General features: G+C 44.3%; 4 protein-coding genes across 5 annotated transcripts in view; 3 read left to right on the top strand and 1 right to left on the bottom strand.

Annotated features, from left to right (window-relative positions):
• Positions 1-25575, bottom strand: part of CLPP (caseinolytic mitochondrial matrix peptidase proteolytic subunit) — a 43898-nt gene extending 18323 nt beyond the window's left edge. Inside the window, exons 1-6 of one of the 2 annotated variants that reach the window (XM_085846139.1) lie at positions 25418-25575; positions 20865-20978; positions 20530-20601; positions 1864-1960; positions 802-989; positions 575-680 (exon numbers count right to left, since the gene is read on the bottom strand). In XM_085846139.1, coding sequence (XP_085702265.1) covers positions 575-680; positions 802-989; positions 1864-1960; positions 20530-20601; positions 20865-20978; positions 25418-25450 — 610 coding nt within the window. In that variant the 5' untranslated portion in view covers positions 25451-25575. The remainder of the gene's footprint in view (positions 1-574; positions 681-801; positions 990-1863; positions 1961-20529; positions 20602-20864; positions 20979-25417) is intronic. The other variant, XM_085846138.1, reaches the window with a different exon arrangement.
• LOC147016900 (uncharacterized) overlaps positions 1-25868 on the top strand; it is a 394344-nt gene that overhangs the window by 71832 nt on the left and 296644 nt on the right. The gene's annotated exons all lie outside the window — the stretch shown is intronic.
• LOC147016908 (uncharacterized) lies at positions 9964-11367 on the top strand. The gene has a single exon (XM_085846109.1). It carries the CDS (start codon positions 9964-9966, stop codon positions 11365-11367), a length of 1404 nt encoding a protein of 467 aa, XP_085702235.1.
• Positions 13074-17294, top strand: LOC147016907 (uncharacterized). Its single transcript, XM_085846108.1, has one exon. It carries the CDS (start codon positions 13105-13107, stop codon positions 14572-14574), a length of 1470 nt encoding a protein of 489 aa, XP_085702234.1. The 5' UTR covers positions 13074-13104; the 3' UTR covers positions 14575-17294.

Below are 25868 nucleotides of genomic sequence, written 5' to 3'. Positions count from 1 at the left end.
ATCCGGCGAGGTCGGGCGATAATACCCGCTCGGTTATCACTGCAGAACGGAACGGACCGCTTGGGCGGTTCGTGTCCAAGCCGACCTGCGCCGAGGTACGGTCTCCTGGTAGGCTACCCGCGTGGGTACTTAGGTATATCGATATTCGGCGATTGACCCTATTCTGCGTGGGTAGAAAATTGGTTAGGCCGTGGTGGGGTTGAAGACCCACCCGTGACAGGGTTCCGGCATTGTTTCGGAGGGTCATGACTGAATTGTCCGTCCGGTGGGGGAGCGGCTACTATTAGTGAAAAGCGGTCGTTCGCACGCCGGCGGGCGCGAATCCTTAACAATATATATATATATATATATATATATATATATATATATATATATATATATATATATACATATATATATATATATATATATATATATATATATATATATATATATATATATATATATATATATATACATATATATATATATATATAAATAAATATATACATATATAAATATATACACAAAAAAACATAGGCTTCATTACAGACACCAATGTGGAATGCAATTGCTGTGTCTCCAATGGACTTACCAATAATGTGCAAAGGCTGCTTTGTATGCTTGGTGTAAAGAGCATTAATCTGACGTTTTAGGGTCAGAATCTCTTCTGCTTGGATAGCAATATCCGTGGCCTGACCCTGTGCAGATTTGGCAAAACAATAACAACATCATGGGTGAGCTGAACAAAAGCAGTGAGATGTAGATATATGTAACAAGGAGTGAAAACATCCTTGCAAACAATATAAGAACAACTGCTACCCTGGTCCCTCCGGAAGGCTGATGCAACATAATGCGAGCATTGGGCAGGGCATGTCGGCGCCCAGGTGTTCCCGCGGTGAGGAGCAAAGAGCCCATTGAAGCAGCGAGACCCACACACCATGTACATATGGGGCACAGTACATACTGCATGGTGTCGTATATGGCCAGACCTGAGGTCACCGCACCACCTGCAATTTCACACACTCATTTGTGGCTTTTTTTCTCCCAAAAATATAGTTTCATGGACATGTGAATACATTTCTCATTAATTGTGCAGTCTGATGTACAAACACAGGCTCATCACATCATAATAAGGTAGTTTTTTTTAAATATAAATTTTAACATTATTTTTAAAGATGGCAAGATTGCTTAAAGTTGTCCATCTAACTGGTTTACAAGAGATGCAATTCAATTTCAAATATTTCTTGGATATGACTTCCAGTACTGCATATAAAATTTCTGGAAAGGCATTGGCAAACCACCCAGTTTCATCATGCCAAGAAATTGCTTTGGCAACACAGACACTCTGCAACAGAGTATGGTACATCAGAATCTTATTATTATTATTATTATTATTATTATTATTATTATTATTATTATTATTATTTAACGGCCACAATTATTCCCACATTCTTGTGGGGTTGGCTTGGGGAAGCTTTGCCCAAGACTTTCACGCACCGGCTGACCAGGCCTAATGATCGACTGAGGTTCGGGCAGGAATTTGGAATTTGGCCATGATGCAGGCGATAGCTCGCCTTCTCCTCACGAAGTACACCATGAGATCTTTAACGTCCACCAACTAATGCCGGCAGATGGGACGCCCAGTTTAACGTCTATCTGAGAAACAACACACACATTGGTGGCTCACTCGGCCTGTAAAACACTGAGACGACAGTTTTATTGCTGGGCAGAAAGTCAAACCCAGGCAAGATAGCTCAGAGGCAAGTGTGCATATGGCCAGGTCATCGTACTATCCCTAAAATATTACAATGATTAAAAAGTTGGAGGCAAAAGGATAAAAACCTGGAAAACAGATTGTCTGCAATTCATAGGTGAGCATACCTGGACTGTTTATATACATATGGATTGGTTTTTGGTTGCTTTCAGATTGCAAGAAGAGAAGTTGAGCCACCACGAGTGATGCTACTTGATCATCTATCTGCATAAAAGACATTTTCAGTTAAAATCGAGATAATCCAAATGTAAAACATTTTCAGTTTTTTCTTTTTTAAACCACAAAGATGAAGGTAGTACAGTAAGACCCCGGTTTACGTCAGGGATGTGTTCCTAAAAAGTGTGACGAATATCGAAATGATGTAAATCAAAGCAATTTTTCTCATAACACTAAATGGAATAAGTGGGGAATGCGTTCCTGACATTTTCACTTCACCTACTATATTTATCTTTTTACCAAACACATGGGAGGCAAAAAGCGGGGTTAAGCAATTGGTTCACTTGTCTGTCTGTGTTCGCAAAGGTCAGTTTATGATTGAAGAAAAACTTAATTTCAATTGAATGTTATATTTTGAACATGAATCGGAACACGAATCAGAAGACGAGCCTGAAGTTCAGGAGTACTTTGCCTCTAAATTTGGCCTGATCGCACGTGCGCAGAGAGGAGTGATTATATATAAATATTGTTATGGCTGTGGAAATTCGCAATACACCATAAAGGGTTCTTAGATCAGTTATGACACTAAGTTTATGTGCAGATAGTTCCCCACCGTTGTTTAAAGGATTTTCTTCGTGTTCACCGGGCTGCGACTCTGAGATGGCCGTTTTTCTTTTTCTATTGTTATTTTGAACAAACCTCCACGCAACCAACAAGCCGCGTTGAAAACCGTCGAATGAAAAAGGGAACCAAAAGAGTTCCCTTTTGGGCGCAAGGATTTTTTCCTGCCTATTTTTCCCCACGCTTAGTGTGAAGGAAAGGGGGAGGGCAGCTCGCCGCCGATTGGTGGATGAACAGCGTGAGGCGGTCGGGGTGAGGGAATCCCCCTTTTCGGGAACCTTCTCGAAGGGAGGTGGAGCCGAAAACGGGGAGGAGCGAAGGGCGGAGCCCCGCGCTATATAAGGCGGACCGCGCGCAAGGCTCACTCTCTCTCTCTGTCGGGGTCGAGTGCTCCCCTCTCTTGGTGGCCATGATCGAGCTTGCTCTCACTCTCTGTCTGGGTCGTCGACGTCAATCTCTCTCTGGTCCTGAAGCCCCTTCTGCCCTTCAGTCCTTCCTTGTTGGTCGTGGGTCATTAAAGCACCAGCAGCAACGCCGGAGAGAGCTCGCTGACCACGCCAGGGGCCCGAGGTCAGGCGCGGCTCCGCAAGGCCGTGGGGAGTCGACGTCGCGACCTGCCCACCGTCGCGCCACGAGGGCGCGGGTAAGACCCTTCGGTCTCACGGGACCCGTTCGATCCTTCAGGTCCCGTGCCATAAAGGTTTACGAACTCCGTCTACCTCCCTGCCTATGGGGAGGGTTTTTCTTTGCTTTTGTTTGACTGGTGTGGCACCGTGTCCCTAAAAGTAGACTTGTGTAAGTGACTGTACATCATCGTAGTCGGAAGTAGTACTTTCTATGTGCCTGTATATTGCATGACTGCCTTGGCTGTATATACGTGTGCTGTTTAAATTAATGTCGTTGTGTGAAATGTATCCCGTTCGTCGTCTTTTTCCCTTTTGAAAGTGCCATCTTGAATCGCGAATAAATTAGTAGAGGGTTTTGAACACTGGGTGAAGAACAGAATCACATCCATCAAGGTCAGCGATAACACCGCTCGGTTATCACTGTAGCACGGAACGGACTGCTTAAGCGGTTCGTGTCCTAGGCCGACCTGCAGCGAGGTACGATCGCCCAGTCGACTACTCGCGCAGGTACTTAGGTCGGTCGAATTTGGCGAGCAACCCTATCCTGCACGGGTGGGCAATTGGCACGATCGTGGTAAGGTTAAACCCCCACCCGTGACTGGCTCCTGGCGGTAGTTCCCAGAGTGTCACGACTGAATTGTCCGTCCGGTGGGCGACGCGGTTGCGATTGGAGTTACGCAGTCGCTCGCACGCCAGGCGGGCCAGAAATCGTAACAAAAAAAAAAATATATATATATATATATATATATATATATATATATACATATATATATATATATATATATATATATATATATATATATATATACATATATATATACATATATATATATACATACATATATACATATATATATATATATATATACATACATATATACATATATATACATACATATATATACATACATATTTACATATATATACATACATATACACATATATATACACATATATACATATATATATATACATATATATATATATACATATATATATATATATACATATATATATACATATATACATATATATACATATATATATATATATATATATATATATATATACATATATATATATACATATATATATACATATATATATACATATATATATACATATATATATACATATACATATACATATACATATATATATATATATATACATATACATATACATATACATATATATATATATATACATATACATACACACACACACACATATATACATATACATATACATATACATATATAAATATATACATATACATACACACACACACACACATATATACATATATATACACATATATATATATTGTTGCGGTTCTCGGAACCGCATGCATCCTACATAAAGTGGTCCCAAGACAGTTATTCCATTAATATACGTGTAGATAGTCCCTTCCCTTTTGTCTAGCGGGACAACAGGGGCGTGCATTGCGAGGATCTCATAGCTTGGTTTGCTTAAATCATTTCTTCTTTATTTCATTTCTAACTTCATTCCTACTCTTCTTTTCTGATTATTCCTGAGGTAAATCTGAGCCACATGCGCCCTTTGCTATGACGTGGGTCTTCAGCAAAGGCCAAGCAGGCATTACGCTGGACACCCCTCCATAGAAAGCACACTCAATACGACACCCACGCTTTATGGAGCACGTACCGAGGAGACGGAAGAAACAGCACCTCAGAAAGGGTGCTCAAACATCACATGAGCATCGACAGCACAGAGCTCCCGTCCTCAAGCGTTCCCTCATTTGAGGCCGATAATAGTAAAACGACAACCACGCCACGTTGTGGATGATACGGGCGGCACGTACTTTTCACCCCATATCTGGACGAGATATATCGGCATTTTTTCCCTCCATTTCTCCATCTGACACATATCTACAGTCATGCGCCGCTTAACAACGTTCCGGGCAACGACGGATCGCATATACGACAGATCTGCTAGCTCTGAAAATTTTTTTTTTTTAATGAAAAAAAATGTAACTGAAAAATTCCTATCGCCGAGTGATGTAGCCTCGTATAAAAATGGCACATACAATTATGTACACTGTACAGTACATAATACCTCATAATGATAAACGACAGTGTAGCCCTGTTATAATGCGATTGTTGAGGTCCATAAAATGTCATCGCGAAAAAAAAAATCGTGCTAAATCGGGATTCAAGGAAATCGGCTTTCAAACTGAACCAATGTTTTCACGTTTACCTTCTAGCAAGTAAATTACCTTTGAATTGAAGAATTCCGCCAATGAATCGTTGTTCTTAGTCGACATTAAAACGCAATTTTTTTTAGTGAAGCTTTTTATGTTGTTAAAACAATCGCACTGTTCCGAACATATATATCACAAATGACAGGTGCTCGTTTTTTCATTTGTAAATTATAACATCGATGCAATGATTACATATTTATAAAATCCAAACGCAAATTATTCACCTTTCTATAATCGATGCGAGAGGATATTGTAAGCTGCTGCTAACAACACCGATGGCCGTCATGAACAGCACAAAGGTAAATCTAACGTGTCTTCCGTCTCTCTTGGATGTGTGTTACAATTGCCGACAGTATTCAGTACAGTAACATGCAGTACAGGTTTGTATCCAAAGAGCAATAGGTTACACCATATAGCCTAGGTGTCTAGTTTTGTGTAAGTACGATGTTCGAAAACGAAAACGAAAAAAAAATGATGTTCGCACAACGACGACGTCGCTTTAGCCTAAGTCACATTTGCTCTACGGCGAGGATACGGCGGCCGTACGCCCTCTGAATTGACAGAAACGTGTGGCGGCCGCAGAGTTTCTGAGGTGCCCTCAGGGTGGCCCTACGCCGTTTGGCTATATTTTACAGGCCGTAAGGTCGCCGTGGAATTATAACGGAGTTATAACTTTTTTCATTTCTACGTTCGCCGTAGCAATTCGACAAGCCGAAACAAAAGAACTGGTTCAAAAAAAATAAATAAATAAATAAAAAGAACCCACTCGTTACCGTCCGTCTGGCCGCACGTTCGCCTTAGGGCCCCCCTGCGGTCGCCTTGCGGGCACCTTGCTGGCACCTTGTGTCTGCCTTGAAAATTCTATGGCTGCCGCAGGAACGCCCTAAGGTCACCGTGCGACATCAAATCAAAGACCGTACAGCACCCCCACATTTTCGGTCTCCACGATTTATAAATACGCCGTGCGGCTCCCCAAAAAATAAAAACATATGTGACTGCTACATTGTGTGACCGTGGAAATACTGCGGCCGCCGTATAATTGCTAGTGGCCGTAGATTTTGGAGACCCCACGGCCGCCGTGGCAAATGTGACCGAGGCCTTAACGACGCGTTTCTCAGAATGTAACCCCGTCGTTAAGTGGCGCATGACTGTATATCCTTTTAATTCTAAACCTCCATATAATTATTATATTTGAGCGTTGCCCTCAATATCTGACACATATCGGTGTTGGCCCAGCGCACCCGATCGCAGAATCAGGCGAATGCACGCGCTAACCACATGGGCCACGGGAATGTGCTCGAAGCACCCTGTACAGAATGTGCTCGAAGGCAGACCAGCACTTAGCTCTCAACACCTTATTGGACACATCTTACTCTCTGTACATGGGTTCGCCATAACATCTTATCTTCGGTCCTCGCTGGCGGCTGCGGATGTTCCCCATGGACGGTGAACGTCTTCTCGTCTCTACGGCCAGCGAAGCTGCGATCGGGCGGAGGCATGTTGTACAGCTCGGGCAATGTGGCGCACACGGAGCAGGCATGCAAGACAGACGCTAGTCTCGGCCAGTCATCAGGGCATGGCCCGGGGGTTCGTGCAAGGCGATTCATGGTGCAGAGTTTGGAATGGGCAATTCATATCATGTCGTGGGGTCGGAGCGATATGGTTCCACAGTGCAGGGTCACCTTGCCGGAAATGGAATGTTGCGGTTTCTGGCCATCACGGCCGGGCCACGCAGGGGGTCAAGGCCAATCAGAGCGCCCGATTCGGGTGACGACACCGCGTTTCGGGGTGGCCCCCTGCCCCGCGCCGCGGGGCCCATGAAGGTCCGAATGGATCTGTGGGTGGATATATATATATATATATATATATATATATATATATCTCTCTCTCTCTCTCTCTCTCTCTCTCTCTCTCTCTCTCTCTCTCTCTCTCTCTCTCTCTCTCTCTCTCTCTCTCTCTCTCTCTCTCTCTCTCTCTCTCTCTCTCTCTCTCTCTCTCTCTCTCTCTCTCTCTCTCTCTCTCTCTCTCTCTCTCTCTCTCTCTCACTCTCTCACTCTCTCACTCTCTCACTCTCTCACTCTCTCACTCTCTCACTCTCTCACTCTCTCACTCTCTCACTCTCTCACTCTCTCACTCTCTCTCACTCTCTCTCAAGCTGTTCTTCGACTCTGAACATCATCGCTGGACTCCGCCTCCCCTTCTCCGCCCTCACGAAGCTGACTCCACTCACCCACCTGGTCCCGCCTACTACTCTGTACACTCGGTCTGGACTCTACCCTCCCAACTCAAGCCCCTCTTTCACGCCCATGGTCTTGACGCGAGCTGCCCGAAGCGAGAGACGATGCACGAGCTGTCTGGGGGGGTACCGCACCACGGAGCATTCTCCCCAAATGTATTGGTGGCGTGTTTGGACAATCAATGATGCAAAAGTACCAAGAGACCGCAGCCTCAACTCTTCTCCTGTCTTGCTTCAATTCCTCTTCATCGGGTTTTCTGTGTCTGTGTGTGTATGTGTATGTGTGCGTTACCTGGCGCCTGTCTATATAAGTAAGCCTGCAGAAGATTGTTATTATTATTTTCGGGTTACATCTACTCTGCGTCCGCTTTCATAAGTTTCTTGTTTATTGCTGCACCACACCTTTCTTCCCTCTCTCTGCTTGCAGACCCCAATAAATCTATTGATTGTACCACATACCCTTTCTCACCTGCCCATTAATAAATTATTATTAGAAAAGTTCCCAGCTCATTTTTGTCTTTTCTTGCATTGATCCAGCATGGTCCGAATCCTAGCTTAGCCGGGACTTTATTCCCAACGATCCGTTCCTCTTAGCCGGTACGTCCTTGGCAGTCGCTCGGCTGCATCTGATCCAGTTCGGGCAAGGCGTAGCGAGGCGTGTTCCCCGGTAATTAAATCATGTGGTTATTTTTAGGTAACTGGATTAACGAGACGGAGGACCCAAAGTCACGTGGTTGAGTTATGGGCATCCACGGTCGTTTAAGCGACCTGCCGCGTCACGGAATTATCCGTGTGCGGCGGCCTACAATCCCGGGGAGTCTGGTGGGAGTCGAGATAGCTTCCCCCCCCCCCTTAGTGGTCTTTTCACCCGACCCCCGGCCCACAACAATATATATATATATATATATATATATATATATATATATATATATATATATATATATATATATATATATATATATTTAAGGTTGTGGGGGTAGATGGAGGAATTTCATAGGAACGTTAGGATTGAATAGAGTTGTTTGGTCCGTGGACATGTAGGAGACATTTTGATGCAATTAAGTAGGAAAACTGTGAACTTGTGTTACATGTCACCACACAGGGGGTGGTGTGTTAATTAGGCAACTTGGCTAACGTACTGGGCAAGATATTTGCCAACGACTCTTGGCTAGTTGTGTGGGACGGACCTCAGAACCTCGTGAATGTTGCCAAACGGGATGACGCCATTCTGCAGAGCGTATCAGCAGGTGCGATAGATAGACTGGTTAAAAAAAAAAAAAAAATCAGAAAATGTGCTTCTTTACAATTCAAGCAGCATTTTTGGGAAAAAGCAGGCAAACCACGTTTTCTGGGGTAGTTTTTCGCGCTGAACACGAATCTGTTGTTTGCCGAGCCCAAAAATGCCTACTAAGGTCACTAATTAAGGTCAAAGGTCAATGAGTGCAAACTTCAAAATTTTTCAAAAAATGCTTATTTTGACATCCTCGATCCATATATGTCACTTATTTTGTGATATTTTGTAAGGTAAAGCTATAGCAGGTCATCAAAATTGTAGAATAAAAGGAAATTGTTCAGGAAAAATTACACACTTTTGCAAATATCTCTGTAACGGTGCGACTTTTAGTTTCGTGTGGAGGTTTACATTTTGCTTGCATTTTTTACTCCTACATCTACAGTAAGGAAGGGTTTTCTGCTTCTGCTGATGGTATGATATCCTATGGTGAATTAGACAAATGTGTTAATGACCTAATTTGCATATTAAGCATATCGGTCAAAGGTTAATGAGTATGAAAGGCGATTGCTACATTTTGCCTCACAGCTACTGGTAATTTTGCCCCTTGGCTTCTCCAAGTCTACTCCACTTGACAGTGTTGCCATCTATGTGAAGCCGGCTACATTTCACACTAGCCATGCTTGACATTCCATTTCCATTCAAACAGGGTGTTCTTGAAGTAGCCCTAAATGAAGAATGAATCTAATAGCCTAGCCATCTAGTTAGTGCCTTAGGCATTACAAGACCAGGTAGGGATCCTCTTCAAGTTTTATCAAACAGAAATATGAATGAAAATGAAAGTGAAAGTGACAGTAAATGAATCCATGGCCAGACATGCTTGACATCATATACACCCACAGATGCACAGGTTGTGGGCCTCGAGCGAGTGATGAGTGCATCTACTGCTATGCTGTTGATTAGACTGCTGTCTGTACTAAATCTGAAGCCAGAGCAGGAGCCAGGGCAAGTACCAGCTATCTTTGCAGTACAAGGGGGGGGGGGGGACTTTTCATGATCAGAACATGTATCCCTGGAGCTTAGTCAGGTTTTTGTTTCTCTCCCCAGGCAACTATGGAACCTATTGCAAGCCTCAAGCAACAGCGTGAGGATGTGACGTTTGAACATTGTATCATATGCCAGGAAAGCAGCCGGGCGAAAGACACGGTTTTCAACCAGACAGACCAAGGCATTGCTTCCATCAGGGAGGTGACTGAGCTCCGATGCAAACTGAGGCACTGTGAATTTCGGCCAGCTGTGGACAGGCTTTCATCGCTCTTTGCAGAGCCTCAAGACAGTATCCCCAAACTTAAATGGCACAAACTATGTTACTCAGCATACACACATAAGGGGAAAATAAATGCTAAGCTAGAAAATGAGCAATCAAAAGTTCTGGCAAAAGCGCAAGCTAATGAAAGAAAAGGTGTTTCAGTTGAAGGACGCCGGTTTTTACGCAGTAGTGCTCCTAAGGTGGACTGGACTTTGTGTATGTTCTGCCAAAAATTCGATAGGAAGCAGAAGACAAGTCGTGTCACAACCTTCGACGTGAGTGACGACATCATAACAAAAGCTCAATTTGTACATGAGATCTTAGTCCGAACTGCAACTGAGAATGATTTGATCTCTGCTGAAGCATGTTATCATGCTAACTGCCTTAAAAAGTTCTATAGGGATGTAAAAAGGGCAGAAGCCGTGAGCAAAGCAGCTGACATGGCCATATCATGGTTGTGTCAAGAACTGCATCACTCTACTGAGAAAGGACACGTGTTTGAACTGTCAGCAGTATTCGAGAGGTACAAAGAACTAACCAGTGAGTGCGACTGCAAGATTCCTGCATCGTATGTTAGTAGACTGAGCACTTTCAAAGAAACTTTGTCAAAGTACATTGGGGACACTTCTGAATTTCTTGTGCCAAGAAATGTAGCTATTTCAGAAAGGCAAACTCTGCTTCTTCCCAGCCAGTTCAGTCACATACTCCTTTCAGAAATGGTGTGTGGTCAGAACAGTGCAGAAAATATTCCCGTATTTAGACAACAGGATGATGATTTTCTATTTTTAGTGCATGTTGCTCTTAAACTCCGCAGTGATATCATGTCACATCCTGCATTCGAGGGCAGTGATGTCAGTGAAGAAGCAGAGTTGGCAAGCATACCGCCATCTGTACACATGTTTGTCAATATCTTGCTTGGTGGCCAAAGTGGTGTTAATGCTGAGTTTGATGAATGTGAAACGTCTGAAATTAGTTGGGTGAAGAAAACAAGGGTCCTTGGCATTGGGCAAGATATGGTCTCTGGTGTTTGTGGAGACAAGAAAGCACCGCCTAAACATGTTGGAATGGGTATTACACTGCACCAATCAACTCGGTCAAAGAAATTGGTTGAGCTATTCCATAATGCTGGGCACATAATCAGCTACAACCGGGTTCTAAAGTATGACACATCAATGGCTGAAAACACTCTGAAAGCGCTTGATCCATAAACTGGGGCGGTGGTACCTAGCAACCTGGTCTCTGGAAGATTTGTGTATTTTTCCGGTGACAATATTGATATCAATGACTCAACCCGAGATGGCAAGAATACATTTCACGCTACACAGTTTGCTGCCTGGCAGAGGGGGCCACCTGCTGAAAGTGGTCTTAGAGACATCAAACCATCCAATACATCAACTTTGGATATCCCACCTTCAGTTGAAAAGATTCATGAGGTGTTTATCAACAAGGACACCCTCATTCCTGATTTTGATGGGGTTGAAACAGGATGGTTTCTGAGGGAGAAAGATACTCCCAGTGCTCTACAAGACAGTGTAGATTGGGACATGGCATTCTTAACATCTCAGCAAGGAGAGGACGAAAAAGGTTCCTGGACCACGTTCAATCAGTTGCACAGCACAAGGTCAGAGATAGCCAAAACTACCATTGGATATATGCCAGTCATACTAGCCCCAGCTCATGAACTTTCAACTTTGAACACCATGGTACGAAGGACATTACATGTCGCAAGGGCTCTAGGAAACTGCTACGCTGTGATCACAGTTGATCAGGCATTGTACCCCGAACTGATGGAGCTGAAATGGTCAGTGTCCGACTTCAGAGATACCCCAATTCCAAGATTAGGTGGGTTACATATCAATATGAACTTTTTGAAAGCGATTGGGCAACACACAGAAGATTCTGGAATACTTGAACTGTGGGTTGAAAGTGGTTTACTTGGACCAAATTTGGCTGAGAAGGCTAAAGATGGAAAATCATATGCAAAGGCAATGAGGGCGCACAAATTAACTTGGCAAGCGCAGTGGCAAATCTTGATGCCGCAATTCAAAACTGACCTCCATAAACAAGATCCCAAAACTTGCCAAACCCTGGAGGATGCACTAGCCAGCAAAGACTTCGATAGCTTACTTGACATTGTGGGTTCTGAGACCTTTCGGCAGCACCTCACAGTCTTCGTTTAAAATCGACAGAGTTAATCCAAACTTCAGGTTTTGGTGGGATTACTTGAGGATGGTAACTGTATTGCTTGCTTTCGTTCGGGCACAGAGAGCAGGGTTGTGGACACTACATTTGGAATCGTTCCGAGAAATGTTGCCATTCTTCTTCCGATACGATCACATGAATTACGCAAGATGGGGCTGTGTTTACCTGTCACAGATGCATCAGCTCCCACCAGAAGTGGAGGAAGAGTTCCGCCTTGGTCACTTTGTTGTGAAAGGATCGGACCAAAGTTTCAACCAAGTCGATCCGGATCATAGCCTGGAATGGCTCAATGGAATTGGGAAAAAGAGTGGTGGAATCATTGGAATAACCAAAACCAATTCAGCCCTGGCAAGATGGACGCTCTCATTCAACCACAGAACGCGCATTTCAATGCAGACGTATGAAATGATGAACGTTGGAGTGGACACTGGGTACACCCCAAATGAAGCCACCTCTTCCCGCACCAAACGTGACAATTCCGATGAGGAACGAATCCTTCAAACTCTCTTGCGATTCAAAGTATTTGCTGAAGAATCTACTGGTCGACCAAACAAGCTCCTTAACTGTGCAACAAAAGATGTTGCGACTTCTGGAATAGAAGAGTCGCTGCTGAAACGCTTGGGCAACAGAAGTTGGAGAGTTTCGTCAAAGAGAGACTTGTGTCATCCACTAACTTGTTCCGTTCTGCACTTCAAAAGGTGAAGGCTCCAACCTTTGCAACACTCTACGATGTTGCTACAAAGATGCCAAATGGGAAGACAGAAAGCACAAAAGCAGACAGAAACTTCTTGCAGAGACTAATTGCAGCTTACAGAGCTGGAAGACCGGTAGACCTGGCGAGAATACTGAACCATGAGTTAGTGAACGTGCCAATTAGCATTGCTGAAACGTCTGGTGAACTTCGATCTGGCATTAAAGCCAACTTATTTGACATTCTTATCCAAAGTATAACCTGCCCCACAGAAATCTCTAATGATGAGCCTTCTTGCTTGATCATTGATGGACAAGCTGCAGTCATGTCACTTGGAAAGCCAAGCAAGGCAAATACCTTTGGTTACTATGCAGATGAATTTGTGAAGTTCATTTTCCGGCAAGGCCAGGCTTACAGCCGAATTGACGTTACCTTCGATCGGTACAGAGATATTTCCATCAAAGTTGGAACAAGGACCAAACGTACAAAGAAGTCAAGGCCAGTTCGGCGTCTGACTGAAGATAGGGACGTACCACTCCCCAACAAATGGCCGGACTTTCTTGCATCAACTGAAAACAAGACAGAGCTTGCTCAGTTCCTGTCAAATGCTCTCATAGCCGCGGCACCCCCTGAAAAAGTGGTTGTTGTTGGTGGAGGTTTTGCTTCCGAAACAGAAGTCCAGAGTTCAGACCCTGCAATGGACACAACATTGCTTGAGAGCAATCATGAGGAGGCGGATTCTAGAATGATTCTACACTGCCTTCAAACAGATGCACCGAACATTGTGGTCGTAGCTCGTGACACAGATGTCTTGGTGTTGTTGGTCGCCAACTTCGGTAGAATGTCTTGCACGAGGCTTTGGATGAAAGCGGGAACAATGAAGAAACCGAAGTATGTTCCTGTGCATGACATAAGGAGGGAACTTGGACTTGCCGATCATGTCTATGAGATACTACCTGCATTTCACAGTGTAACAGGATGCGACATGGTGTCCTTTTTCTCAGGCCACTCAAAGAGAACAGCGTGGGATATCTTCCTTGAACACAACAGTCTTCTCAAAGATCTTGGCAAGTTTCCGACACCCTCAAAACAGGTCACAGAAGATGCTGAAAAGTTCATTTGCCATATCTACAAGGCACCATCTGAGAACTGTAATCAAGCCTGGATTAACCTTTTCAGCAAATGTCATGCAACGGAGACCCTCCCTCCATCTAGTGATGCTGCAAAACTCCACATAGAACGAGCAAACTACCAAGGTTTCATTTGGAGAGAAGCTCATTACCCAATGCCATCCCTGCCACCACCAACAGAATGTGGATGGAGACTCGTGGATGGTAAATTGTCACCGGTTCTTAAAACTTTGCCTCCAATTCCAAAGGGATGCAGGGAACTTGTGCAGTGTAGTTGCACAAAAGGTTGCAGTACTAATAGTTGCTCTTGTCGGAAGTGGGGGAGCCAGTTGTGCACTGATGCCTGCAAGTGCAATGTCGCAGAAATACCATGTCGAAACAGGGCGAAGTAAAGTAGACATTAGCAGGTCGGGGTTGGGGGTGGGGGTGGAGGTGGAGTGGGTGGAGGGTGTCGTGTCACAGTGAACAAGCTCTTCTCCTTGCCCCCAATTGGTCAGACAGATTGCAATAGGATCTGATTGAGAGATAAGAACACATGATTGACTGTCAGAACAGTTGTTTGCGTCATAAGTTTACTTTGCACCTGGTGACCTTCAACCTTAATTAGGAGGCGAATTAGTCAAATTATGAAATTCAAAATTGAGAATAATCTTGCTTAGGAATTACGTATGGATAGGAGTCAGTCAAACCATTTCACTTGTGGCATTTAATCATATAAATGAAAGTGAAATGAAATAGTATGTTAAAAAACTAAAAGTTGTTCTAGTACGGAGATATTAACAAAATAGCATTATTTTTCCTTCACATTTTCCTTTTTTCTCACATTTTGAAAACCTGTATGAACCCTACTATACAAAATATTGTAAAATAAGTTACATATCTGGATAGAGGATGTCAAATAAAACACTTTTTGAAAATTTTTGAAGTTTGCACTCATTGACCTTTGACCTTAATTAGTGACCTTATTAGGCATTTTTGGGCTCGGCAAACAACAGATTCGTGTTCAGCGTGAAAAATTACCCCAGAAAAAGTGGTATGCCTGCTTTTCCTCAAAAATGCTTCTTGAATTCACATTTCCCAGAAATATAACCAGTCTAAGACAAAGAAGCTGCGTGACGGTCGGTGAGCCTTGGTGTTGAATTGGTGAGCCTCAATAATTTCCTGACGTATGTTTTCCCGCTACGAGAGAGCGGCTTGGTGCCATTTTGCGTGTGTCGACATGTGCAAATAGAAGCGCCTCGATTACACGTTCCATAAAGACCATCTCTGGACCAAGTTAAGTGCCAGAATAAAGGAAGGATTTGCTTTCATTTTGTTTCCCCTTGTCCGTATTTAAGAGGCGCCTGTGTGTAGAGGCGCCTCGACTTAGACTTTAGGTATAATTTATCTCACCATTATTATTACATCTGAATTATTGTTCCTTCTAATTTTTTCTATGATCATTAAATTCTCGTGTATATTTTAAGTTGCTGTGCCCATGTATTTGGCGTGGGGTTCGAGTGTAAACCCACCTGTGCAGTGTGCATCCATATGTGCCTCCATTATTCCACCATTGAGCCCCACCCTTCTCGCGTGCGTGATAATCTCCAAGGATTAACATGTCTGCCTCCTAATAAGGAAAAACTGCTCGGCTATCTGGGCTGGCGGTGTTAACCGCCCGTCACCAAAATTTTGGTCGGGGTGATTAACCTGGACTGCCAGCTCCACGACAATATATTGTTACGGATCTGGAAACCATTTGCATTCAACATACAGATGTCCCAAAAGTCAGTTATGTCATTAAGCATGTGTGTAGTCAGATCCCCTTCCTTTTGTCCAGTGGGAGAATCAAAGGCATGCGTTGCGATTTCTTTTAGTTAGGATATTACATCTAACAAGCCATCTAACAACCATCCCATCTGCATGACCCCTCGGCCCATTACGATCCACGGTACCATCACGCTTGCAGCCCTCGGTTCGCAGGCCACAGCGCATTTTGCCTGAGATGGATTCCCGAGGCAGTTTCACCACCACGACCTTTCTCGAACACGCGAGGAGGAGAGGGTCGGCTTTCTCCAAACAAGGCCGAAACCACGCCCCGGAAAGGTATGCCGTGGGACCCTGTCCAATCAAGGCGGACAGCGAGGTGTATTCACAAAGGCCTCTCCCCGCTGAGGAAGGTCCATAAATTCCCGAGCACTCTCTGAGGCAGGGTTGGTGTTGTTGGGTTTTTGCTGTCACGAAAGGGTTTTTGCTGTCACGAGGGTTGAGCAGAAGGTCATCGAGGCAGCGAACGTTCTCTGCTGGCCCTCTATAAGGAAGGAAAGAGCGACCCTGACCACCCGCCGTGGATCCCGGCCATTCACCACCCGAGCTCCGCCACAAACCTCGAGTCCCACACATGCGACTGGGGACCAAACCAGCGACCATTGTCAGGTGCCGCAGCATGGAGTACTCCCTTTCTCTGACAGCCAGGTACCCATCCGAACTCTGACCCCCAGCTTGTCTCTCTCCTCGGCTGCGAGGGTCCAATAAAGAACTGGGTTTATTTTAATTTGTGTGTGTGTGTGTGTGTCTGCGTGTGGGCCTGTCTGGTAAGTCGAACTGAATAAGTGTTTTTGGAACATTGTAAATACTGCTTGCATATTCGCGTTAAGTCTTGCCTTTGTCTTTTACTGAAAATAAAACTTGTAAGAAATGTCCCCAGTTCGTTTCCATCCTTTCTTGAATTGGTCCAACATGGTTTGGGTCTGAGTTGAGGCGGGGTTTTATCCCCGATAATCCATTCATTCCAACCGGCACGGCTTTGGCAGGTTCCGCTCGGCTGCACCCGAACCGGAGTTGGTAGTCAGTAGTTGGAACCCTACCGACTGCGGTAGAGTGACCCGGTTCGAGCAAGACGTGCCAAGGGCATGGTTTCCCCGGTAGTCGAAATCGCATAGTTAATTAGGTAAATTGGTTATACACAAACAGACCCTACGCTACTTGGTTGAAATATTGGTGACCACGGTCGGTTAAACCACCCGCCGGCTCGCGGAATTATCCGAGCGACGGCCAACAATTCCGGGGAGTTTGGTGGGAGACGACGCAAGTTTTCCCCACCTCGCAGTCGTTCTCGCCACCGACCTCCGGCCCGTAGATATATATATATATATATATATATATATATATATATATATATATATATATATATATATATATATATATATATATATATTGTTACGGTTGTGGAAATTCGCATTACACCATAAAGAGTCCTCAGGTGAGATATCTCGATAAGTCCATGTGTGGTTAGCCCACACCCGTTGTATAGAGGGAATTTATGTGATCCATTTGGGCTGCGATCCTTCAGTTAGCCATTTTTCTTTCTCTAAGGTTATTTTCGACCATTAAGCCGCCAAAAACACAAACACCACCACCTTCACCTTTACCTTCACAATTCCATCCCGCAAACATCGCTTCACCGCCATTCCCAAACGACGCCTGCCAACCACCAAACTACCACAGAAAACCCACCACCACCTTCGCCTTTCTCCTTCACAACCATTCCCAGACACCACCAGTCAACACCAAACGTTGTGCTGTCCAGGAGCCGTTCGGTAGTTGGTGCCGAACGCGTCGAGCCGCAGGTCCAAATGCGAGAGGAATTCGGATCAGAAATGCTTCACGCCCACTTCTCCTCCGTCCAATGGGTGAGCGCGAGGCGGTTTGGCCCCGCCTCCAGGTGCGTGTATGTGAATTCCGTTTATGCAAATATGCGGATCAGGGGAGGTTCACGCCCCTTTTTGCCCGACCAATGGTTGACCGGGGCGGGCGGGGGGGGGGTGGCGTGGCCCCGCCTCCAATCGCGTTCTGATCCTGGAATTTGCATATTGGCTTCTCCTGCCGCCTATAAAGACGCGAGCACAAGGCAGCTCGTTGTTGTTGCGTGTGGGTTGTTGCGTGTTGGATGTTGCGTGTTGGGTATTGCATGTTGGGTGTTGGGCTGGCTGGTCGAGTCCAAGTTGAGTGCGCACGGTGGAGCTGCAGCCGGCTGGTCGGGGCAAGGAAGCTCAGGTCCGAGTCAAGTGAGGACGGCGGTCGGCGACGAGGTTGTGGTATGGGGGTTCGCTCGTCTCATCGCGGGACCCAAGCCAGCCAGCCATTCCACTCTCCGTGAGCATCAACGATTCGCCCCCCCCCATTCGCGCTGAGATAGTGCCGAGGGGGCCCCCGTTCCTCCCCCACCCTAAACGTGGTGCTAACAAGACGGCCCGCGTGGAGCACGCCGGAGAGGACTCGCCGACCACGCCAGGGCACGGAGTCGGGGCGCAGCTCCGCAAACATTGCGGCTTGCCTGCCATCGCGTCACGAGGACGCTGGTAAGACCTCTCCGGTCTCGTGGACCTGGCCGATCCTCCAGGATCCACGTACATTTGGTCTACGGGCCTGTCTGCCTCCTTGCCTGTGAGGGTGGCTTTCTTCCTTTGCTTTTTGCGTAAATGCTTGTGGTGGCGCCGTCTTTCAAGTAAAACTGTGTAAGTGTTGCCGTGTGTACGCGTATAGTCGGTTTTGACTGTTTTTCTTACATTTGCTTTTTGTGCATTTTGTATGGCTGAATATACGTGCTTGCTTTGTGTCTGCTTGTGTAAATAAAATGCTTGCTTTTTGAACTGTTCCCGCTCTGCTTCGTCTCCTTTCTTTTTATTGACTCTCCATCCTGCATCACGTAAAGGATTGGCAATGGGGTTTAGACACCCAATAATCACGTCCGTCGAGCTCAGCGATAACACTGCTCAGTTATCACTGTAGCACGGAACGGACCGCTTAAGCAGTTCGTGTCCTAGGCTGACCTGCGGCGAGGTACGATCGCCCGATTAACCATCCGCGTAGGTACTCAGGTAGGTCGAGTTTGGCGAACAACCCTATCCTACGCGGGTGGGCGATTGGCATGATTGTGGTGAGGTTGAAGACCCACACGTGACTGGCTCCAGGCGGTAGTTCCCCGGGGGTCACGACTGAATTGTCCGTTCCGGTGGGTGAGGCGGCCGCGATTCGAGTTACGTGGCCGATCACACGCCGGCAGGCACGAATTCGCAACAATATATATATATATATATATATATATATATATATATATATATATATATATATATATATATATATACATATTTTTACTCTATCTGCCTATCTGGCAGTCAAACAAAATTTTTTAAAATCATTCCAAACAGGAAACTTACTGTTTTTAAAGTCGTCAAAAAGAACACAAACAACAGGCACGAACAACTAATGGAACGTGTTAAATAAGGTGTTGAGCCATATAGTATTCAACACACCCCAATTAGCTGGCCGTCCACAGGTAAGGCATCATGCGAAGTGGTGTCGCCCTACCCGGATTGGCCGTGACAATCGGCGTTCGTGGTTTCCTAACAACCTGCTGGAGTGCTGAGTCATCTTGCCCGGCGGCCTCAGGACCGGGCATCCGGGAGGGACCCAAGTTCTTCCCCTCATGGCAAGCCTCAAACTCCGGATCCATGATAATATATATATATATATATATATATATATATATATATATATATATATATATATATATATATATATGTATATATGTTTGTGTGTGTGTATTTCTAGCTGCCGTCGATCTTCCTTGACATTTTCTCGAGGTCCAGGAACTGAACTCCCCTCTTCCAATTGGCCTTTGGTTTCCACGATCGCGGTTCTATTGTGACATTTTCCAGGAACCTAACCCCCGCGATATTGGAGGATTTACTGTCGTTCTTTCGGCGATTTTGCGATCTCCCGATTTGGCACTTTAGCGATGTATTCTGGCATCTTTATCAGTCTCGTAAGATCTGAAAAGTTACGATAATAAAAGGTTTTGCTTTTCAAACGACGAAAGTGCGAGTTGAGGCGACGTAAATCGGGTAATGGTATCAATAACATGATGATGGAATTTGTGATAAGACGTAAAAAAAAGGGAAGATATACATTGGGGTATTACTGTACATCTTTAGTGCAAAACATGCTGTGGCACATTCATAACTAGAGGGGCACTCGGTAGAGCACATACCTCCAGCAGGCTGAACAGTTTATGTTTTGTATCCCACCGATAGGCCGAATATGGATCCGGACCTGAACCAAAATCAAATCAGCTTGTTCTCATCCCCTAACCAACTCTTACACCTTGTTTCGTCCGAGTCTGTCTACAACTTTTTGAAATATCATGCTATATAAGGTTTTTGGCCCAATCTCTCAATTACTAAAATCTTAATTCCTTTTCCTACAACATGAACAAAATTCGATGTTTCTTGGGAACAAAAGAAAGGCCCAAAACAACATCCTCCAGAGCAGACCACAACTAGAATTTAGGCTCACATGCTCCTCACCGGGCCCATAACACAGATGATGCGTTCACGAAGTAACCTGGAATAGATGTCATATGCTCGTTCTCCACGCCCCTGTAACGCGCAAACAAATGGAACATTCGAGGCTAAACAAAGCACAAGCCGACTACACTCACAATGGATATACTTCAACAACGCAATTCATCTCAGGTAACCTCTTAATTTAATGATAATCATCACAAATTACTCAAGATGCAATAAAAAAAAATTTCCTCCTAGTAGTCAAGTTTATATTTTCCCCCAAAAAAATTAAACAACTGATATTAAAGCTGATTTTTATTGGAAAATTATTTTTGTGATATTATTTCCACTCTCACCGTTTGTTCAATAACGATGGGTATGAGGGGCACAGAGAGGTGGGATGAGGTAGACAAAGGCTGCCCTCCATGGCAGTCCAGTGACAACCGACACTGTTTTCTGTACCTGATAAACTGACACCAACATTGAGAACAAGTTTAAATCATTATGACAATCTTCATTATCAATTATATCATTCACCACAAACAATTATTTTCATTAAATTTATACAAGACGAGCAGAGTACCTGCCCTATGGGTGGGCGATCTTGTTCAAGCATGCAACATGTTCTTCGGACGCATAACTTTATTTGGGCGGTGTACAGGCAAAATAAATAAACAACCCAGGTTACGTGCATGAAGCAAAAACATACTTACTGCATATAATTCAAAACACTTCACAGCACTAGATAACATGGGGACAGGAACACTGTACTGTAAATGGTGGAGACTTGTAATACCACCCCCCACCTGGAAGCGGTGCTACACGATCCACATTTACATAGAGAATCTGCGTACCCATCCTCCTGCACTGCACCACACACACACACACACACACACACACACACACACACACACACACACACACACACACACACACACACACACACACACACACACACACACACACACACACACAGCAAGACCACCAGGAAAGATAAAAACATCCCTATACATTAACTGGGATCATGCTGATCCTCTGTAGTAAGTCTGGATGAAATCAGCCCAGAACTGAAGGAGTAGTGGCGTGACAGACAAACAAACACACAAACGCTGGTCCATGAATTACAGTACGGAAGCTTTTGTTGAAGTAGCTATACTGAATATCATGAAATAAAAACCCAGGCAATTCTTCCCTCCTATGGCCAGCAGGCCTTGCTGATCTCACCTGATGTAACTGATTTAACTATAATGGCACTCGGTAGAGCGCATACCCCACCAGGCTGAGCACTTTACGTTTTGTATTCCCACTGATAGGCCAGATGAGCATGTGGACAATCACTAAAATCTAATTGGCTTGTTCTGGTCACCTACCCAACTCATTCACCACGTTTTGTCATAATCCACCCACAACTTTGAAATATCGTGCTATATATCGTGTTTGGCCTTATCTCTCAATAATGGAGAATTACTTGAAAAATAAAAACTTTTTTCATCGGGTTCCGGATCTTCAACAAAACCGAATTAATTCGTCCTTATCACACACCGAACCTGTCCACCAAATGTTGCCTGAATTCGTCCATAACTTTTTGAGATATCATACTCACAGACAGACAGGGGTGAAAACATAACCTCCGTCCACGGAATGAACAGAGGCAGTAATGCTCGTCATTAAATTAAATAACTGTTTCACGGTTTCCAACAAATGTGTACAATAACGCTTGTCCTAATTTTTGTCATAGAATGGAAACAATTACTGAAATCCTGGCACATCGCTAGCTCATCCGCATTAAGACGATAACTGGGACGTAAGAAACACCGTCGAGGTAAAAATGGGACCTTAAAGCAAAGAGTCCGAATGCCGGTAACTTACCTGGCACGGTCGAAATGAGGTTGTTGTTCCGTAACATTCAATTGAAGCACGCGCGCACGCGCGCACACACACACGCACGCACGCACCCACGCACGCACGCACGCACGCACACACACACACCTCTCCTATAGTACAATTGTCCATGGGAAAATCTTTTTTTGCTATCAGCATTTTCGCTATACACACTGCTTTGGTGGAACACATCGTTACCCCATGCACGTGAAGCGAAAAGCGGGGTTAAGCAATCGGTTTATCTGTACCACTGTCTATCTTACCATTTTATGAGGGGAACAACATATTCAAATTGAATGTTATATTTTGAACATGAATTGGAATGTAAATATGAAGACAACTCTTTCGTTTTACTGTACTTTGTTTCTGAATTCATCCCGGCTGCACATGCAGAGAGGAGCGAGATGATATTTGCCCTCTGTCTGCATGCTTCTCAGTTCAACAAAATTGAAAATCATTCTAAACGGGAAACTTACTGTTTTTGGGGGATGTCATAAAAGACACAAACAACAGGCATGAATAACTAATGCAACGTGTTAGACAGGGTGATGTAATAGACACTGGGTAAAATTATGGTAAAACCAGGAATTTATTTATACGTCTTTAAAACCTTTATTTAAAGTGAATGATATACTTGAACACGAAACACAAATTGCCTTCATAATACCGTACTTCTAAGAACCATGCTACATATCAATATATAGCATGAGATTTTTTTTTCGTCGTTACCCCATGCACCCATGACGTCACTGCATGGCTGTGCCCGGGGTGTGTTCAGTTACCAAATTTCTTCTGGAAACATGGAGTCTGAGGCAAAAAGGCTATGCTGTGATGACTTGTAAAAGCAGCGATTAAACCATTGGCATTTACAAACAGTTAGTCTCGTTTCATAACTGTAAACAACTCTTGGTATGTGTTCGGTTAACAAGCAGCGAGTTATCGCTTGCCAAGTCAGCCGTTCTGTACCAATGGTTTCAAATGGAGTGCTTGCTTGAGTGCTGAAGCCACTTGGCAAGCGCTCTACAAGAAACTTGGGAACTGAACACACCGCTGGTGTTCGTAGAGATGGATGGTGGTTATTGCTGGTTAAGCGTTGGGGATGGCAAGCCAAGCGGTGCTTCGGGGCTGTCTGAGGACATGGAGAACAGGCTTCATTCTTGGATCATTGCTAATGGTGGGTGGTTTCCTTCATCTCTTGCTGGAGAACTGTTCTCGCTGCTGGTGGTGCTTTACTGTGGTTGAGGCGAGGCCAAGGAGAGAGTGCTTCGCATGGGTTTCGCGTGCCTGGAGTTGGGCCGAAGACAGCTGCTCGGTGGCGGGGTTGGCAGGGCCTCGCCGCTGTTCCTTTTTCAAGATCGGCACTGTACTGCTGCTGCCGAAACCATTTGTTGTTATGAAATGGAATATATATTTTGTATTATCTGCTTGTTTTTGGAATTGTGATTCATGTCATTTAAATAGGTGTAGTGCTGCATTATAAATGTAATTTGTGAAACCCATCCATGAAAATGATCATCATGGGGCCAACGGCCCTAAAAAAGATCAATATCGATGATGATGAGAGGGTGTGCATGTGAGAGGGTCCATTATTGGGGTGAAGAAGAGGCCAACACGGTGATTGAACGATGATGCTAATTGACGCTGCATTATATGGTGATCAATAAAGCATTCATCTTCGACACTCTGACGACGTCATCTTATTTCAGCGTATAAGGATGACGTTCAAGACCGCTTCGATAACACTAAACTTCAGGATTTTTTTTTTTCACAATCTTTAAAATCATTATTTCAAAATTGAAGTATATACTTGAACACTGCGTGGGGTATCGTGTTTTATGAACTCTCCGGTTCATATAGCAAGACATGCCAGATTTAGTGCGTAACACCTGTAATACCCTCTCCCACCGTGAGCGGCGCTATGCCCTAAATACTGTACAGAGCGTTGGTGCTGCCGAAGCAGTAGATCAGCAAGGATTATACTGGATGGTTTACCATTGCCTTCCCAGCGTTGTCCGTGCTGTCTCATTTTAAGTGCTGAGCGTCAAGCAATGAAGCAGCACGTACCATTTCTTAAAACACAAAGGTATTTGGCACGACTCGGTCGGGGTTTGAACCAACGACCTTGCAGACTCAGAGGGGACGCTCTAACCATCAGGTCACCGAGTCTGGTTAAATACCTATTTACATACAGAGAATTGGGGGTCGTCCCCCAACGCCCCCCGTGTGCACACGACAGTTCAAGCAGTCGTTTTAAACTCACCGTTTAACGGTTCAGCGGTGCATTGAAATCAAACACACTTCTCCGATAACGTTTCGTTACAAACACCGGCGCAAGCGGAGTGTTACCATCCGTTTAAGGATCATCATCGAGACCACCAAAAGAGACCGTTGTTGGCGGTTAACAAGCTCGAATGAGCCAAGATCCTCGTCCTCTTAATGATGACGTCATAAAAAACGAATATGACGTCATTGTGATGTATCAGGTTTGCGATAAATTAATTATCTGTGCTAATGCCCGGCTTGATTCCCGCAAACAAAATTCAAACGGCTTGTCTAGTTTCGGAGATAATGGTATAGGCGATTTCCATTGGCGGCGATATTATGACGTCAACTTTTTTTCTCGGAAGAATTTCCAAAATCGGAGATGGTTACTGTCTGCGCGGAGTACTTTTACATATATATATATATACGCCAAGTTTCAGGAAGTTTCGATGAAAACTGTAGGCTGTGAAACAAAAAAGTCCACAAGAACAACAACGTGAGTTAGATTTAGAGATCCTCCACGAGGATCCAAAAACCAGAAGGACAACAAAGGTTTTTAGCGTCTTCATTCGAATCCAAATCATTTTGAATGAGATAGACTGACAGAGGCCTGCATTTACAAAACAAATTAAGTAAGAGCTCATTTCGGCTTCCATTATAAACAAGATAGCCAACTTAACGCTAAAATGTGTCCTATCCGCAAGGTTTAAATAACAAGGTAGAATTCATATTACAGAAGTACAAAAAAAAACAAAACAAAGGATACCTGCAAGCTTCGTCTGATAGCCGAAGAAAACATTTCGGTTAAAAAAAACCCCCACAAAATCACTTATTGACACCTCGACTAGATTAGGCCTTGTGATGAAAACATGCGATTCTGGTGAGAACGTAAAAACGCAATATTTTCAATGAATTTCAGTCGTTTCCAAATCTTTATCTCGAACGTACGATGGTAAGCATAACAATGTGTATTCTGATTTTTTTTTTTCTATTTTATTCCTGTTTAAATACGAACCGGATGAAGAAAGCAAGAGAAGGCGGAACACCGACCAAACTGATATATCCATTATATAACGCTTAACTTTAATCTTCCTCTTCTTCTTCTTCATCATCTCAATCGACCTCTTTTTGAGGTAATCTTCAAAGGAATCTTCCAGCCGATCACGAAGATGAACGTCACGTCATATTTTTTTTCAAAAACACTTCATCTGTGGTTC

The sequence above is a fragment of the Eptatretus burgeri genome, chromosome 11 (genome assembly GCF_056783735.1).
Source record: "Eptatretus burgeri isolate ZD-2024b chromosome 11, Ebu_testis_v1, whole genome shotgun sequence".
Taxonomy (NCBI): domain Eukaryota; kingdom Metazoa; phylum Chordata; class Myxini; order Myxiniformes; family Myxinidae; genus Eptatretus; species Eptatretus burgeri.
The sequence above is the reverse complement of the archived record's forward strand: the minus strand, read 5'-3'. Positions and strand labels throughout refer to the sequence as shown.

Coding starts and splice junctions, on each gene's coding strand:
- LOC147016907 (XM_085846108.1), top strand. CDS start 13,105: ATGCCAAATGGGAAGACAGAAAGCACAAAAGCAGACAGAAACTTCTTG.
- LOC147016908 (XM_085846109.1), top strand. CDS start 9,964: ATGGAACCTATTGCAAGCCTCAAGCAACAGCGTGAGGATGTGACGTTT.